At 40.2% G+C, this 19442-nt stretch overlaps 1 protein-coding gene across 1 annotated transcript; it reads left to right on the top strand.

Moving 5' to 3' along the window:
• Positions 1-4342: 4342 nt before the first annotated feature.
• On the top strand, positions 4343-11473 carry LOC124256921. Its single transcript, XM_046690893.1, has 2 exons — positions 4343-5876; positions 11282-11473. The coding sequence occupies exon 1, from the start codon at positions 4646-4648 to the stop codon at positions 5321-5323; it is 678 nt and encodes a 225-aa protein (XP_046546849.1). The 5' UTR covers positions 4343-4645; the 3' UTR covers positions 5324-5876; positions 11282-11473.
• Positions 11474-19442: the final 7969 nt, after the last annotated feature.

Below are 19442 nucleotides of genomic sequence, written 5' to 3'. Positions count from 1 at the left end.
GTTAAACAATGTTAACTCACTCATACCGCTGGGATGCTGACATGGAATCTGCTGAATGTGTGTAGGATTAGGGAGAACTTGTCAGCCCTGTTTCCAATGGCTGCTTCAGCCTGTAAACGATACGGCTCTGAGATTAGTACTGACTGCAGCTTGAACCTCAACCTGTCCTAGGACTAACCCAGGTTGGTGTGTACTTCAGCCATATAGCTATACATTAGCTGTCAGCTGACAGTACTGAAATTGGCAACTTTAGCCTTTGTAAGAGTGAGTGATTGAGTTTAGTTTTACGCCGCTTTTAGCAATATTCCAGCAACATCACGGCGGGGGACATCAGAAATGGGCTTCATTCATTGTACCCATGTGGGGAAGCGAACCTGGGTCTTCGGCGTGACGAGGGAACGCTTTAACCACTAAGCTACCTCACCGCCCCCATTGTTAGAGACTATCAAGTATCATTCGTTTAAAGTCTTTTGACGGCATATAGAATTGATACACATGAAGGCATGAAGTTATACGGATGTCAACTTGACTAGTTTGAGGAACACCTCGTTTAGGAATATATTCTTACTCCTTCATCAGCTGGCCCTGCATTTCACCTGATAAAGGAGTAAGAATATACTCCGAAACGTGGTGTTCCTCAAGACAAAGAAGTTCACGTCCATACAATTCTAGCCTTTATCTTATGTTTAATTATGACTTCACGACCTATGCATCATGATGATTGTGATGTAGGCACTGCTAAAGTACTATTGACCAAATCATGATGTTAGTCCCACTGAGGATATTCTGAATTGTTTGGCTGTACACGCCAGACATATTAAGTTATGGGGGCCGCCAATGCTCAACATTAACTTCTATGTGATCTTTAGTCATTTTCAAAAGGGGGTACGAACTCCCTTGAACCACACCACATCACACATACACACACGCACGCACGCACGCACGCACGCACGCACGCACACACACACACACACACACACACACACACACACACACACACACACACTGGATCCGCCAATGACGTGTACTTGTGTGTTGGATCGAAACCAGAGTGCATTTATACAAAGAGATTTTAGCGCTAAGGTGACCGTAACATAGACTTTAGGTAGTCTTAGCGCTAAGGTTAGTTCGTACAGCAGCACCCAGGTCTTCGATGTGACGGGGGAAAGCTTTAACCCACAATACAAACTACCTGCCTCATTTTGGATGTTGGGTGCACAGGATCCAGGCTGCACGTCAATACCATGACGACATCCTCCCTCATCCCGACATTGCTTGACGTAACGTGGCGTAACTTGTTTTTGTTAGCCGTGGAATATAGCAGTTTCGTTGGCCGTATTGGGATTTCTAACGTCGTCTGTTGTTTAAGGCATAACCGCAATTAAAATTATGATAATCGTGTCTTCTTTTATAAGACAGTGGATCCCAATATGATATTGGCCGCGAGTGGTTGGTGGATAGATCGCGTGGCCGGAGAGCGCAAGGTGGTTCGATCCCCGGCCACGTCATAGACGATAAAATGTGGCACCGCTTTGTGTACGGTGCAGGTGATAAATAAGAGCCGGATTCGTCAGGATACGGAGTCTGAGAGTTCTGAGGACTATTTAATTTGCACCAGTCAATACTGGTCAATAGTCCGACCAAGTACAATCAGTCGCACACACGCGTGCGCACTTACGCTTATTGCTATATATAAGTGCAATAACTTTGATGGTGATGTTATGCCCCTATTCGCCCCACCTTGACGACAGTGAAAATTAAAACAACTCCGTGAACTTGCAACACATTAAAATATATTAGTGGTAATCTTAACACTGCAGTAGATGCAATTTCAAAAGGCCTGCGAGATAACAAATCTGAAACGTCTCACTGAATATTTCAGCAAGCTCGTAAATAAACTGTAAAATTAACTTTAATGTCGTTTTATCGCCACGCGCAACGGACGCCTTCTTAAAATGGCCGACTGCGTTACCGCCTAGTTTCTCACTCTCAGCGTCCTCTATCGGACGAGTATCGCCTGCTGACACATACACAACTCAGAAAGATATCAGATTTTTTTCGGGCACTTTCTGCTATATATACAGCGACATAGAATAAGGAGGCTTCGATAGTGTCACCCGATGAGTGGCAGAAAAACATCCTGGCAGAAATTACGTGGGTTTTAGATTACATGTGTCTAAATGTAAAGATACGCCGAAAGGATAACGGAAAGCACCTACCAGGAAGACACCAAAATGTCTGTCTTCTTGACTTTTGCAATGATATATACACGAGGAGGTTCTTCTGCACTAAATAAGAATCACTTGTTCCCAAACCAGTTTCGTAGTAGGGCAACAGTTTTGACTGAGACTGTGATTGGATGACACTGTGGAGAGCTTTATGCTTCTCTAAAGTACACCCATCCTGTAATTAAAACTTACCATATTTTTAAACATTCAGTGCAGTCTTTATCAACACGATGACTTTTGTTAAAGGCAAGACCATAATATGTAGCATGTCTAGGGTTCAAAAGTTTTTGGAAAATGAAGAAAGTCTCAGGGCTCCTTTTCATTATATTATATTTTTTCTATTCTGAATTGTTTTTTATGTAAAATATACTCATACCAATAATGGTTGTCACCCCCTCCTCACCCCAACCCCCATACACCCCACCCCACACACCCTCTCCAGTTAAAAAAATTGAAGGGGGTGACAACCATTATTGGCATGAGTATATGTTCATTTCAGAGACAAGTTGTTAGTCTAAAGCTAATCCAAATGTGTATTTCTTTCTATGGGAGTCTATAGGAAAATATTTGGTTCTGTGTAACCTGGAAACAGAAAAGAACCGCTAACTAAAATGGCTAGCAAAAGAAATTAAACACCAGTGTTTGATGGTGGCTAAACATATAACAAACTCAAAGTAGTGTTTCTATGCATTTGCTTCGAGTGATATTGCGGTAATATTGCTAAAAGCGGTATAAACCATACTCACTCACTCTGCCAATCATATAATATGACTTTGTTTGTTGTGTTATCTATGAAACCATGGGTCGTAAGCGGATATTTCAGTGAGTGAGTTTAGTTTTACGCCGCACTCAGCAATATTCTAGCTATACGGCGGCGGTCTGTAAATAATCGAGTCTCGACCAGACAATCCAGTGATCAACAGCATGAGCATTGATCTGCGCAATTGGGATACGATGACATGTGTCAACCAAGTCAGTGAGCCTGACCACCCGATCTCGCTGATATTTCAAGTGGTGGGGTGCTGAGTATGGATGCTTGTACATGTGTAGTACTCAACACTCCGCTAAATAGAATACACATATATATTTCATTTAATACAGCGATGGCTCAAACAGGGATAAACGGATTCCAAAGATCAAGAAAATATGTTTATGGTGAGTGTTGTCATGAAAACCAACATGTACTGTTACTATATTCTATATTGCAACTACGTCACAGAGCTCCAGATAAGATTTAGCTAATGTGGGTACTGTACCCACTGTATTCTTTTGGAGTGGGTATTATGAATGTTGAGTGGGTATTTCATTTTCCGTTACCCACTGCTTTCAAATATGTGCGTATTTCAGTCATTTTACACACCTACAAGTATTGTGTCATTGAGTAAGTTTATTAAGCAGGTATGTTCTGCCTTATGTCATACCGAATCAAAACCAACTTAAATACAAGGGAAATGATTTCATAAAAGTCAGTCATCCTATACTGACAGTACAACACTTGTCCTATACTAACAGTACAACTTGATAGCAATCGATGTCTTTTTCATTACGCAAGCGATTTTTATAAGTATATTCCATACGCATTTGCTTTAAACTCTTTGCGTATCTAACAGTTTAAATGCGTAATTGTTACGCAACAATTATTTTCCAATGCGTAATTGGAAATTTTCTGTACGTATTTTACCCGGATACGCAGCTTATCTGGACCTCTGTACGTACTCCAAGTTGATGGCCATTTATCAATAGCTGAATGTCCTAATTTTACGGATGGAATTTGCCGACTTCCTTTATCTCCATTGTTCTAGATGATGTGAACCTTTGAGGCGTGAGTCGAATATGGGTACAAAATTACCAATAGTTACAAGCTTCATGCATAACGCGAATAGTTTCATTATTACTCATGACACATTCACTACCTTCCGAGTAATTTCCGTGTTATAAACTAAAAGAAAGCACACGTTCACGAACCCACAAATAGAACACATTCCTGCACACATATACTTTATGCCTGGGTTCACATGCTGCTCTATAAATACACGTGTGTAAAAATCATAGGGGGAGCAGCACCGTGAGGTCTGTCTAAACATTCGAAAGTTTGGTCATTGTGGGTGAAGTGTTTACTCGAGTGTGTATGTCGGGAAGATAAGTGCCAGTTAAACTACCCAAACACCTGATTGATATGTCTTAAAACCCGCAGCTGCCTGCTATTGGTTGTCTAAACTTTTAAATAGACCAGATAGAAGAGAAGCCATCCCACTCAGGATAGCTAACAGTGGTGGCACACGCTTGGCACAGACGTAAAATTAGAAAGCAGACGAGAACTGGAACAGCAGACGTGAAATCAGAGAGCAGACGTGTAGGTGAGGCGCAGACGTGAAACAAGAGAGCAGGCGACAGGCAGAAGGAAAAGGGAATTCAACATGGAGATAAATGGTGTCCAGAGACCAAATTTGCCGAAAGGGTATCTGGGTCCTCAGCAGAAGTTCCAACCATATTGCCTGTCGACTTTGAGCCACAACAACCCGGAAATTGAGCTCGATGACAATGAGGTTGTGATCAAAATCAAGGCCGGCCAGCCCACCAAAGTCACTGCAAATCTTATCAATATTACAACTCAGGCCCAGTACAAAGATTGCATCTTTCATCAAACCGACGACGACACCGTATCTTTCACTATCAGCATACCAGAACCTGGGTTTTACAAGTTCCAGATTTATGCCTTGCCGGCGTCTGAAGACAGTAAGACCCTGTATGGAGTGTACAACTATCTGTTCTGCTGTTGCTCCGCTAGCAAGCCCGTCCGTGCCTTCCCTAAACAGTATGCTTCCTGGAAACAAGGGTGCTTTCTCTTTGAACCCCTGTACATAGGCAACGACAACATGGCCGATGTCAACTTCAAGGTTCGAATCCCTGGAGCTATGGACGTGGCCCTTACAGTGGAGGGACAATGGATTCATCTAGCCCAGACCGAACCGGCCATTTGGGAAGGAAATCTGAGTATCGGCGAATACAGAGGAAAGGATGTCAAGCTGGCCTTGAACGCAAATTTCGGAGGTGATTCGTCGAAATTCTCCACTCTCTTGGACTACAGGCTGTGAGGAAACATCACTGGACAATCGATTATTGGCTTTATGCAATCGGACTAATTTGCTCAAGGCATCTACGGGATCATAAAGCATATTCCTGTGACGGAAGGAAGCCATTTGGATTTCGTTTTGGTTACTGTTTGTAAGATACATCTCATGGTGACATGGTTTCGTCATGAATGAGAATGGACATGTGAGTCACTGTGACGCAAGTGAACGCTCAGTCAAGTTTCTATGTTATTGCTGCTCAAAAGCCCGTCAAAGGACGTATATATATGGATTGAAATGCACCTAACACAATGCTCAAACAACGAATGCTATTACAAATCTCGGATTATGCAATACGGATTTATGTGCTCATGAACTATGTATACATGTGTTTATGTGAATACATAATTGGCGAACACAGCGTATGTTTCGGTAGTTTATTGTTGAGATGTAGACTTTATACTGGACTACTAGTTGAGTCAGATGACTCACTGGAACGCAGGACGTGTCATGGGGACTCATTTTGACTCGTGTGAAGACGTATATTCAACATTGTTCAATTTGAGCTTTACTTATGGTAAGCACTAAAAGTATTCTTAAAGACAGAGTATCCGTAAAGATCCAGGTTAGAATTGGATGCTTGTCGTAAGAGGCGTCTAACGGGATCGGGTGGTCAGGTTCGTTGATTTGGTTGATACATGTCATCGTATCCACTTATGCTCGATGCTCATGCTGATGACCACTGGATTGTCTGGTCCAGACTCGATTATTTACAGACCGCCGCCATATAGCTGGAATATTGCTGTGTGCGGCGTAAAACTGAACTCACTCACTCACTAAAGACAGAGAAGATCAACATCATCACATTTGATCTAAATTGGTATTGGTAGTCAGCCAAACCATCCATAATAGTTAGTTATGTTACATATACATTTCTACGTAAATCACTTTGAAACTCTGGTAAGGTCAATCGTTTGTTTTTAAAGCAATATTTCAGCTATATAACGGTGGTCAGTTGATAATTGGTAAGGTCAAAATGTCTATACTTGGAACTTATGCGCTTGCAATCATTTTGAAGTCAAACACCTGATGTCAACAGTCATTATCGGTGATCCATTCAAATAATGTCCCCACTGTTTTGCCGTCTACGCCTTACGGAAGCTGTTTCATTGTATGATCGAAACTGGTTATCCTCTGGCAATTAGGCTCTATAATTATAATAATTATTTATTATAATACATGTTTGATAATACGATCACTGTAAGAACATAATCAAAAAAAGGAACTCGTTCTCTTACATTTCTGACATTTCTTTACTTGTGACATGCAGTTAATGGCAAAAAGAGATGTTGTTTATAGATCTGAATGTGTGATACATTTATTTTAGTTCACATGTTCTGTTGACACCAGCTGAACACGACGAAAAAAAAAGCAATTAGAATTTAAATCAATTACGTACTAGTATACTCATGCCAATAACGGTTGTCACCCCCTTCAATTTTTTTGATTGGAGAGGGGGTGTGGGGTGGGAGTGTGAGGTGTGTGTGGGGTTGGGGTGGGGAGGGGGGTGACAACCATTATTGGCATGAGTATAAAATCTGTTTACCTATCGAGTCACTTTCCTTGTCTGTAAAGGGGCGGTCGGAAAGCCTAGTGGTTAAAGCGTTCGCACGTCAAGCCGAAGGGCCGGGTTCGAATCCCCTCATAGGTACAATGTGTGAAGCCCATTTCTGGTGTCATCCGCCGTGATATTGCTGTAAAATTGCCAAAAGCGGCGTAAAACTAACAGTCACTCACTTTCCCATGAAGAGGTAGACATAAACGTGATGGTCTTTGACCGGGGTAAATTACCAAATTTACAGACTATTTTAAGTCATAAAATTAATTAAGGGCAATTCTTTGCCTCAGTGTTCAGTGGGTTTTGTAGATGAAAGGGATGTTTTCGGTAGAATTAATCCGCCACGGGATACGCTACGACTTAGGAAATGAGAACTGGCTTATTTCAAGTTTTTAGGTCAAAGCATTTGCATTCGAGGCACGATAGTGCTTAGCTGAGGTTAGAATAAACTCTCTTCTCATTCAGGTAACATCAACGGCGTTAAACAGCGTTACATTATCTACTCATCATCTGATGAGGTTGATGCGTTTTCGCTGTATGTTTCTGGCAATATCTTACGTTCACGTGTATCTTTAGAAAAACTAAATCTAATATATTTTACGCCATCAATTTTCCCAAGCTGTAATTGGCACGTTTTCTCGTTGCCAGCATAACGGTGCCGCTGAGAAAGATGGTAGAATAATATTATGACGTCATTGACGTTCTTGGTGCCAAGTAGATTGCTTTGGCGCTGTGCCATAAACTAGTTTTCTTACCATGTCAGATATATTTCTGATGTATCTAATGTGGGTGTCTAGCTATGCGCTGGGTCTGGTGTAATTAACGTTCCCAGGGGTAGCGTGTAAGCGATACCTTGCTATGGGGTCAGGTACGTGATTTTTTACATGCGATCTTTGACTTGGTGCCATGGCAAAATATTGTCCGTCTAATACAAATGGGAGGTATATCGTTGCATTGCTGTTTAAGGCTAAGGAAACAGTTCGATAATTGTCAGTGCTGTAGGGATACATGATGTTTGACTCAGTTTCAAATTATTTGAATATATTGCTTTTAAACTTAGTCTGAAGACGGTTTTCATAGACGTATGTCATGTGTGTTTTTCAATAATTTTTTTTTAGGAATGCCCATCTTGATATGACGTCATGTCATGCATCAGATGCGTACGTCAGTAGGGTGTCTTTAGGACAAGTGTGCAAAAGCGGTCATTTATTAACATAATCGTCAACTTCTCCGTTCATAGAATTTTACTATTTTTAGAACATCTATAGGGCGTTATACGTTACCAATTTGGCTTTGTTATAACTCTTAATTCCTTACACCATAAACTACTTAAAGTGAAACCTGGTTATTCCGGAGCTCTTTAGTGCGGAACCATTTAGTCTGGAGCCATGTTAGTCTGGAGCCCTTTAGAATGGAGCCCTTCAGTTCAGAACCCTTCAGTCTCGAGTGTGTTACTTGGTAACCCGTTAGTTTAGAGGCTGTAAGTCCGGAATTCTTTAGTCTGGAGCCTTTTACTTCGAAACACTTTATTCTGGAATCCTTTAGTTTGAAACCCTTTAGTTTTGAATCCTTAAGTCTGGATCGTTCTGGTACGGAGCCCTTAGGTCCGGAACCCCTCAGTCTTGAATCTTTTACGTCCTCGTGGTTTGGTAGACCGTCAGTTTTACCTGAAGTTTTACCTCCGCTGTTGGTGTAGAGTATTTTAGTTTGAAACCCTTTAGTCGGGGGCCTTTTAGTTAAAAGGCCTTTAGCCTGAAACTGTTTAGTATATATGTTCTTGCAAAGATCATTTAAACTAAACGCTACCTTTAATATGTATTTTATCATCAAAGCAGTTGCTTGAATGAAAACATGTTGCACAGGTGATTAATATGTTCTTACTGTGTTTCGACAAGTTCACAAGTACCAATTTTCACACCAACGATGGCGCCAGATATATTCGTTTGATAAAAAATATAATATTGGCATGAATTCGATGCATGGTAAAATGCACACTCAGCAGAAAATAATTATGTTGTGTTAGAGTTGCTATCAGAAGTGAGTCTTCATTTAGGACGGCAAGCCATAAAGATGTGAGACGAAAAGAACCTACAAACTATCTTAACATTCTCAACATACCGTTCACGGTAGGGTGTCGGGCGATATGGTCTGGGTTTTTTTCACAGATTTCGTCTACATTATCACTATTTGAATCTAAAAGGAATTTACTTTCTTTTTTAATATTCATGAGCACATAATTAGCATTTATGTGAAGTACACCCTGGTTTGTGTCTCACAAACAGAATGTCACTATGACCCAAGTATTTGATCTGCAGCAATTGTGTCCCTTAACAATGCCAGGATCCGCTGCTCGGGGGTTTAATAAGAAATCCGACCCAGTTATGTTCCTTAGGTAATCTTTTCAACTTGACGCGTTCTGATATAATTGAAATACTGTTCAAAGTTAATATCTCAATCCTCAAACTCTAAAAATGTTCATCCATTCCTTATCTACTTCAAGTTAAGTATTCATGTTAATTAACTCCCTGACAGATTCGTTAACTAATTAGCGTCAGTCTTATTATCGCATTAGGTTAATCACCTTCGCGAATGTGTAAAACGCTGGCTATTTTACACTAACGATAGGTTAACGTGCTGAGTACGAATCGTTAGCATGTTCCAAGAGACAAGAAGGTGAAGGGTAATTTGAAATAAATAACAGATCCCGACGTACAGCTCCTGTGTGTACTAACCACTGGTTGTATATATAACTTGAAACTTCAAGTACTCACTCGTGTTGAACATAACAGGTTAGAAACACGGTTAGTATTAAACAAGGTTCATGGTTAAGACTGCAGGCGGCAGATACAGCTGTTTGACGATAGCGTAGATTTAATATACAAGAAAAGGTTATTCAATGGTGTCGTAGTTACCAGCGTCATAGTCATTGTTGTTGTGTGTGTGTGGGTGTGGGAGGGGTTGGTTGGTTTGCAGCGTTTAGTTGACTGATTTTAAGCCCTTTTGATAATTATTTGGTCAAATCCAGCTTTCGCATTCTTTTGGCAGGCAATTAAGTATTCAGACCAAACAGGAATACAAATTAAAAAACGATAACACAACACTTTTGTTTATCGAGAGACACCTTTATTCAAAAATAAAATGGATAGCCAAGCAAGCCAAGATGGCGTATGTGAGTACCTCTCCATTACAAGTAGATGGAGGTGGGTCTAATTAAATATACAGAACCATCATCGGAAACTGTAGATTTACAGGCATCGGTACACATTTTCCAAATATTCTCTATCGTTTCAATTCATAACGCCGAAAGATGGTCTAATAACAGAATGCATTTCAAAAGAGCTGACACAAGGCAGAATTCCCCTTATTGTATTACCCGAATACTCCCTTCCCTGTGGTGTTCTCTGTGATCTTTCATCATTGGAGCTGTGTAGTACTGAGTGGGACCATTACGTGTAATTTACAGATAGTCGTATTTGTGTTTACCTTGCAATTCCCCTCTGACCCTTCACCACTTGAGATGATTTCCCCCTAGAAACCCTATAGTAATAATTCTCTACACTGTTGTTGTACTGAATACTGTATACTGAGTACTATATACTGCTATTGGCTACAGCTAAATGTGAAAGGCATGGTCCCAGGCCGTATGTTTGGCAGGGATATACATTTGTGAGTGAGAGAGTTTAGTTTTACGCCGCACTCAGCAATATTCCAGCTATATGGCGGTGGTCTGTAAATAATCGAGTCTGGAACAGAGAGTCCAGTAATCAACAGCATGAGCATCGATCTACGCATGTGACAACCAAGTCAGCGAGCCTGACCACCCGATCCCGTTAGTCGCCTATACATATGTGCTTCCTGTTACCTACAGTTAACGGTCTCTGTGGTGTGCACATGAGGCATATTTAGTCTGTAGTAAACTGTCCAGCTTGTAACTTGGGTTAACGTCTAAAACATACACTCAAGCCACAAAAATCATATTTGTTCGTCGGAATCAAAGCCTTGCGTATTTTTTTAACATAGATTTAAAATGAATTCAGGTTTGTTTTGTTTGAAATACATCATTATCACATCACCCCCTCACGTCTGCACTCTAAAACAAATTCTATGATAACCTTAAACTAGATGTAATTGGTGTGTAATGCACTGATCAACAAACACATCCTATTCGATCACTTTCTCAAACCTATAATAAATATATTTCTTATAACTTGAGAAATATAACACGAGAAAAGGAATGAGGATTTCCTTCATGTGGGTATGCATTTAAACAAGCATTCCAACTTGTATCTAAAACATTACTTATTCGACTTAATTTGAAAATATTATTTTAAATATTCCCGCTCAAACAACTGTCTCTGTTTCAGATCCACCAGCCGTCCAATCAGCTTCAGTTTGGTACGCCCACTATGTCAGTACGCATGCGCAGTGGACATATGTGACAACGTGTTGTGTGTTTTCTTTGTATTGGCTCGTGTATCTCCACGTTTTGCTGCGTTCTCTTGTATTGCTAACGTGTTTGCTTCAAGCTTCATGTTTAATAAATCGTCTTTTATGTTCGTATTTTGTCTTACATTTACAACACGGCTAGCTAACGGTCCGGACACACAAGACAATCGTACCGCTATCTCGTCTCCCTTATTGCAGATTACAAAGGAGACCTGGGCCTCGATTTTCGAAGCTCTCTTAGCGCTAAGATAGTCGTAAGTGCCATACGTTAACATTAACTTACGACTATCATAGAGCTAAGAGAGCTTCGAAAATCCAGGCCCTAGGGCCTAGATTTTCGAAGCTCTCTTAGCGCCAAGATAGTCGTAAGTGCCATTCATAAGCATTGACTTACGACTATCTTAGCGCTAAGAGAGCTTCGAAAATCTTGTTCCTCAAATCGATTGTAACTCTAAGACGATCGTATCTCCCATACTTTAACATAGACTTACGACAGTCGTAGCGCTACAATTGCTTTGAGGAAAGGGGCCCTGGGTCCCGATCCACAAAGCGTTCGTAACGTTACGACCTGTCGTAACTCTATAGTTTACCATAAGCTTACGAATGTCGTAGCGCTACGAATGCTTTGTGGATCAGGGCCCAGGGCCTAGATTTTCGAAGCTCTCTTAGCGCTAAGATAGTGCCATTCATTAACATTAACTTACGACTATCTTAGCGCTAAAAGAGGTTCGAAAATCTAGGCCCAGGCCTTCGGCAACACATGCTTGTCGTAAGGGGCGACTAACTGGTGGTCAAGCTTGCTGACTTGGTTGACACGTCATCGTATCCAAGTTGCCTAGATCGATGCTCATGATGTTCATCACTGGATTGTCTGGTCTAGACTCGATTATTTACAGACCGTGGCCAGGTTCGAACCCCCAGATGGTTAACAAAAGGAGTGCTGCGTCTCTGTGAGACAGTTTTAGGATTTCAATGAGTACGCGTATACCTCAAATTTGTTATATGAAAGTAAAATTGACTTCTAGAACATTCATCGTCAACACCATACGAGTTTGAATATCCATCTATGTAAGAGTGAGTGAGTGAGTTTAGTTTTACTCCGCATTTAGCAATATTACAGCAATATCACGGCGGGGGACACCAAAAATTGGCTTCAAACATTGTACCCATGTGGGGAATCGAACCCGGGTCTTCGGTGTGACGAGCGAACAAGCACTAGTCTACCCCTCGTCACTGCGCCCATTAGAAAACACTACGGTGGAATCCATAACAATTTGCATGACATCTCAAAATATACACATTCCTACGCCATAATTTCCCTTTCCAGGTGAGTGAATGCTAGAGCTGTGACGTTATATCGTAATGTCGATAATCGTGATACTTTATCTGACGATACATATGTCGATACTATTTTTCGTATCGTGATATGTATCGTTGACCTTAAAATTGTTAATTTTCACCAGAAATTGACGGTTATGTCCAAATTTACACTGTTACTTGCTATCAAAATATGTTTTTTGAAAGAAAATAACTAAAGATAGCATATCGTGATATGCATCGAATCGTTCCAAGATATCGCGATACGTATCGTATCGTGAAATTTCTGTATCGTCACACCTCTAGTGAATGCTGTATATGTCGTTGTGAGCAATATTCTGAACAGGTTAACTATAGCAGCGTGTTCTTAACTTCCAATGAGTGGTATATTGTATGAACCCTCCAGTTATCTTGGGAACATCCTCTGGTGCTGTTGGGGAGGTAAGATAATTGTTAGCCTCATTACCAGAAACACATCTTGGAACACCTGCAGCCTGGTCGCCGAAAAAACATGGCATACACCGAGATACAATAGCATAACAATCATATATCGTTACCATGACAACCAGCGAAAGACGGATACGGTTCATGTCTTATGTAATACTACCCTAACAAAGATAGATTATATTACCTTCATATGTGCACCTCTACACGCCCGCATTGGAGTCTGGCAGCAACGTGCTGCTAGTGCGGTAACCTGCTCTCCACATACTCAGCTCATATCAGCTCAAATACTGCTGTAAGAAGTAACTGCTGTTGTCATTAGTAAAATGTTGTGGTGAGTAGAATGCTGGTATGTTTGAATGTACCTAAAACATGGACAAAGTTACACGTACAACCTGTTCTCTACATACAGACAGACAGACAGACAGTTTTATTCAGTAAAAGGCCACTGGCCCATAATACAGTCAAATGCGTGATCACACATCACATGAATGGTACACAATGATTTATAAAAATGTTCTGCTCTTCATTCTAATTTGTACATTATATAAGAACAAAGAAACATTCTTAATCATATCGACATTTGCAGATTGCATAATATGGATAAAGTTGTTTATCGTCGGCGGCTTACTTAAATATTTCCCAATATATTTCCCTCGAATATCAGAGAAACATTCACAAATATACAAAATATGCCACTCATCTTCAACAACATTAATACCTTTGGATTTACAAAATAAACAAAATCTTTCATTTGAAGCAATATTTTCATATCTCCCAGTCTCTATTGCTAGATTAAAGTTTCCGCATCTAAATTTTGAAAGGGCAGATCTCAAATTTAAATAAATATTACAATTTAAGTATTTTTCTACATCTAACAGAGTCTTATACTGACAATAATAAACAGTTTTATGTGAATTTTCAATGGAAGAATACCAGGATTGCTTTAAATTATCGGTCAGTCTTTGTTTAAAAGAAACATAAAATACTTGACATTACCAATATCCTGACTGACCCATGCATAGCCAAAACCATAAGTAAATAAAATATGTTTAACATTAGTTACCCAAGTTACACGTCCAACATCATCTAATGATTTCAGCATTTTGTAACAGTGTTTTGGGAGTCTGTTTGGGGGTAAGTACAATAAATGACACCAATATTTGATAACCTTAGTCATATATACAATTTGTAAAGGAGTCTACCACATTCTCCAAGTACCACATTATTACAAGTTGATTTACCAACTTTTAAGAAATACTTACAAAATTTAATTTGTACAGACTCTATGAGTTTACAATAACTGGTGCCCCAAACTTCAGCTCCATAACATAATATAGGTGAGATCATACAATCAAATATTTTAAACAAATCTTTACAATTGACACCACCCATTTTTTCTTTGGAAGTTATTTACAGAAAATAATGCCTTATTGGCCTGAGAAACAAGACATGTCTGTGCTTTACTCCATACAAGTTTTGGTGTAAATACAAGTCCTAAATATTTATAAAAGGATACACATTCAATTTGTTTACCATTGTAATACCATTTTTCATAATCTCTTAGAGGGCCACCATTTCTAAAAACAAGAATCTTAGTCTTTTTAAGATTTACTGACATACCAGTGAGTTTACAAAATTTCTCAAGAACATTAATCTTTTTCTGTAATTGGTTGCATGTATCAGACAGTGCCGAGACATCATCAGCAAACATAAGTGAACATACATTATTAAAATCTGATGAAACAGTTACACCTGAACCACCCTCCAATTCCATTAAAGTACATAACTTGTTAATGAAGATAATAAATAGTTGAGGGCTTAAAACACATCCCTGACGGGTACCAATATTGCAAGAAAAATATTTCGACAAACCTTTTGATGTTCTAACACAAGCTGATAAATTCTGATACATTGTTTTTACAACATTAAAGATTTTACCACATATACCAACTTCAGAGAGGGACTGAAGTAAAACATCATGCTTAATGGTGTCAAAGGCTTTGGAAAAATCAATAAAAAGACAGTAAAACCTACCCTTCTTTTTACAAGAATATTTCTGAATTAAAGCCTGGAGGGAAAATATATGATCAGTTGTAGAATAATTAGCTCTAAAGCCTGCTTGGGACTCACTAATAATTTCATTAATATCACACCATTTCTGAAGGCGTTTATTCAAAATAGAAGTAAATATTTTACAAACAGAGTCAATGAGGGATATGCCTCTATAATTATTAGGGTCATCTTTACAGCCAGATTTAAATAAAGGACATATTATACTCTTACTCCAGCTTTTAGGGAAATTGCCACTGTCAAATATTTCATTAAAAATGGAAGTAAGAAAGGGTACAATATAATTACTAGAAGCTTTAAGAAATTCTCCAGCTACACCATCTGGTCCTGGTGACTTATTAGTAGAAATATTCATAACATGAAACAAAACTTCTTGTTGAGTGATTGCTGCATTAAGTAATGGCATATCACAATTGGAATGAGACTCAACATCATTTAGAACATCTGTTTCATTGACCCAAAGTAAGGATAAAAAGTGATTGAGCCACTGTTGACAAGAAATAGAGGCAGATATATTACTAGACATTTTATACTGTTTGAGTAATTTCCAAAACTGCTTAGGATCATTGCTGGCTTCAACAAGTTTCTGTCTCTGTGTATACATGTAATTATCTCTCTTGATACTGAATGTCTTCTTGAACAGATTACGAAGTTGTCTAAATATATCCAGATCTTGATTATTATCTCTGTGAGCTCTAAGTGCAGAATATTTATCATGTTTTAATTGTTCCAACTCTTCATCCCACCATGGAGGTTGAGATTTATCACTAGAACTCATGTTATGTCTGTTGTGATACACAGTCCTGGTATGCGTTGCTGCTTCCTGGAATACACTGGTAAATAAATTTACTGCTTCATTGATGTCTGTATATACGAGATCGTTCAATGTATCAAGGGTATCCATGAATGATTTAGTGAAATTATTCAAAAATTCATTGTTGGAGTCCTTAGAAAACACATATCTAACCCAGTTACCGCCTTCTTTATTCTGTTGAGTATCACTCTGCTGTGTAGAGATGGTAGGTTGAGCATGGAACAGATCTAGAGTAGATGGAATATTGAGGCTGCAGTACAGAGGGAAATGACAGGAAAGGTCAAGAGTTCCGATTCCGTTCACTACATACACACACATGGTTCATCATATACTGAGGGGATCACATGAAAGCATAAGTGTTCCTTTATTTGTTTCCAGGTTTCTTCAAAGCTATGCGATACAACGCTTGTGAAGAAACCTGGAAAAATATAAAGGAACACTTGTGCTTTCCTTGGATCCCTTATTTTTTTCCCTCAGTATATTAGTTCAGATACTGCTGTTAGAAGTACATACTGTTGCCATAAGAAAAATGCAGTTGTGGTGAGGAGAATGATGGCATGTTTTATTGTATCTGAAATATAAAAACGTTGATAGCTTGAAGGTACACCTTGAATCCATGTTCTTGCAGTCAAGCCTGTACAAAGGTCAAGGCCAGTCTTACTGGATGAGACACTCATTTTAGTCCATAACGGTCGTGTCTTGATTTACTGTAAGAAATACCGTTAAAGACAAGCATGTGCCAAATCGTGGCTGTTTTACTGGATAAATTATTATAAGCCATGGATAAAATATTGTGGTAATAATTCAGGTGAGGTGAGGTGAAATGGGGTTTAACGTCGTACTTGAGAATATTTCGCTCATATGACGACGTGCATGCGTGTGTATGTTGTGGCTGCTTGTACTAGCCCAGACTTAAGCTGGTTTTATAGTGCTAGCTCACTGAGCTACCATGCCGCAGTGAAGCATGAATACCTCACTCCGACACATTATACTGACTCCGAGCCGACCAGTCCTTGTTTTACTCATTAATGCCGAGCGCCAGGCAGGGACCAACAAGTACCATTATTAACGTCTTTTGGTATGACGCTGCCGGGGATCGAACCCGCTCGAACTTCCGCTCTCCGGGCGGACGCTCTAACCACTACACCACGGAAGCGGTGCAGGAGTGAATAAACAAATTCACCAAATATAAAATATTTGTCCAACTCCTTTCTAACACCAGCCGAATACTACATTCACAAAACTTCGGTTACTTTATTTCCGAGATGCCGGAGTGTCAAGATGTACATATGAATGTATGCTGCGCGCCTGTCTTGTCTAGTAAGCTTTCCAACACAATCGTCAGCACGCAGCCATTCCACCAACAGACACTAACGCCAAATCTCGCTTGGAATTCTGGAATTCCGTAGCTTGCACTTCTCCTTATCTTATTCCCGGTTTTCTCTTGACTCATCTGAAGGTTTTTTGGTGCAGGACGAGGAACCGCCATACTTGCATAGAGCGAGGCGTTGATATACATACCTACGTGGATTGTTTGGTTCTTGAGAACTCCGCTTTGAACTTCGAAAATAGTACGAAATGTACAAAGTATCCGAATGTAGGTCATACCATGCCTGCAGACACTGATTCTTTGACGGGAATGTTTTTGTTAAAAAAACTCTTTGCAAAACTTCAAGGTTGATGCACATCCGCTTATAATAGATATTGCAGACCTAGCATAAATATTGTCGATGAAGCTTGAATGTTTAACGCCGGTCTGCAATATTTCAACTATTTTACGACAGTGTGTAAACATAATCTAGGCTGGACAAGGCCAACAACAACTGTGAAAATCAGGGTTAGAATATTCTAACCACAGGGGCGTGTCACGCTTAGAAACAGCGTTAGAAAGACATACATGTATAGGTATATAGACCCTACCCTAGTACTATATAAAAGGATAGTACTAGGGTAGGGTCTGTATACCTATATGTCTTTCTAACGCTGTTTCTAAGCGTGACACGCCCCTGTGCTTCTAACCCATGCCTGTCTCAAGAGGCGACTAACGGGGTCGGGTGGTCAGGCTTGCTGACTTAGTTGACACATGTCATTGTATCCCAATTGCGTAGGGGGGCGGTGGGGTAGCCTAGTGGTTAAAGCGTTAGCTCGTCATGCCGAAGACCCGGGTTCGAATCCCCACATGGGTACAATGTGTGAAGCCCATTTCTGGTGTCCCCCGCCGTGATGTTGCTGGAATATTGCTAAAAGCGGCGTAAAACCAAACTCAATCTGTCAGCCAATTGCGTAGGTCATTGGATTGACTGTTCCAAACTCGATTATTTACAGACCGCCGCCATATAGCTGGAATATTGCTTAGTGTAGGGTTACTAACAAATTAACAAACAAAATAAGGTCAACAAGTGATTGAAAGCATGAACACCGATCCATGCAGCTAGGTCGCGATGACACACAGTCAAGGACGTCAAAGAGCCCGACTCTGACGAACATAATAGTTCATGGGGACCATAGTTACGCTAACATACCACCAGGAAATACCGCTGAAATTCCACCGGAACAAACACACCGCAGCATCATGAATAACTCCAATAATAGGTTGAAATGGGTTTTAACGTCGTGTTTAAGATTGCTGGTATATACTGACGTGCATGCACGCGTGTGTTTATGGTGGCTCAGCTCTTATACGCCGATTTTATGGTGCTTCCCTACTGAGATACCGACACATCGTACTGACTTCATGCCGAGTACCACAGTACTAGAGGTTTAGTCATGATTTGCACCTGCTGGACCGACGCCTAATCGATTTCGCACGTGCAACACGAGGTATCTCGTTACAAACACGAGCTCTTACTTGTTTCTTCCAACGATGGTCGTGGAGATTGTGAGTTGTGATGGAGAAGGGAAAGGAGTGAGTGAGTTTAGTTTTACGCGGCACTCAGCAATATTCCAGCTATAAAGCGGCGGTATGTAAATAATCGAGTTTGGATAAGACAATCCAGTGATCAACAGCACGAGCATCAATCTACGCAATTGTGTCAACCAAGTCAGAGAGCCTGATCACCCGATCCCGTCAGTCGCCTCTTACGACAAGCATGGGTTACTGAAGACCAATTCTAAAACGGATTTTCACGGGTGAAGGGGTGGGGAGGGTCGCACAGGGGCTTGTAACGCTGATATAAAAAGGATCCTTTTATATAGTGCTAAGACCTTGTTAGTGAAAGTACATACCTTGATGGCAGTTACAAGCCCTGTGGACGGACCGCCAAATTATGTTTTATTCCTATCCATTAAAACCTTGTTTTACATTCAAGATGATTTCTGCTGCTTTCGCTTACGTGTCATTACTCCATGTCTATTCCCAGACCGGTACCATGAAGCTGGAATATTGCTTAGTGATGCCTCAAACAACACCAAACAAACACATCTGAATGTTC

Source organism: Haliotis rubra, unplaced genomic scaffold (genome assembly GCF_003918875.1).
Source record: "Haliotis rubra isolate DU_JTF1 unplaced genomic scaffold, ASM391887v1 Scf643, whole genome shotgun sequence".
Classification (NCBI taxonomy): domain Eukaryota; kingdom Metazoa; phylum Mollusca; class Gastropoda; order Lepetellida; family Haliotidae; genus Haliotis; species Haliotis rubra.
Note: the sequence above shows the minus strand (reverse complement) of the source record. Positions and strands in the feature narration are given on the sequence as shown.

Excerpts from the sequence above, each read along its gene's own strand:
- LOC124256921 (XM_046690893.1), top strand. The coding sequence starts at position 4,646 with ATGGAGATAAATGGTGTCCAGAGACCAAATTTGCCGAAAGGGTATCTG.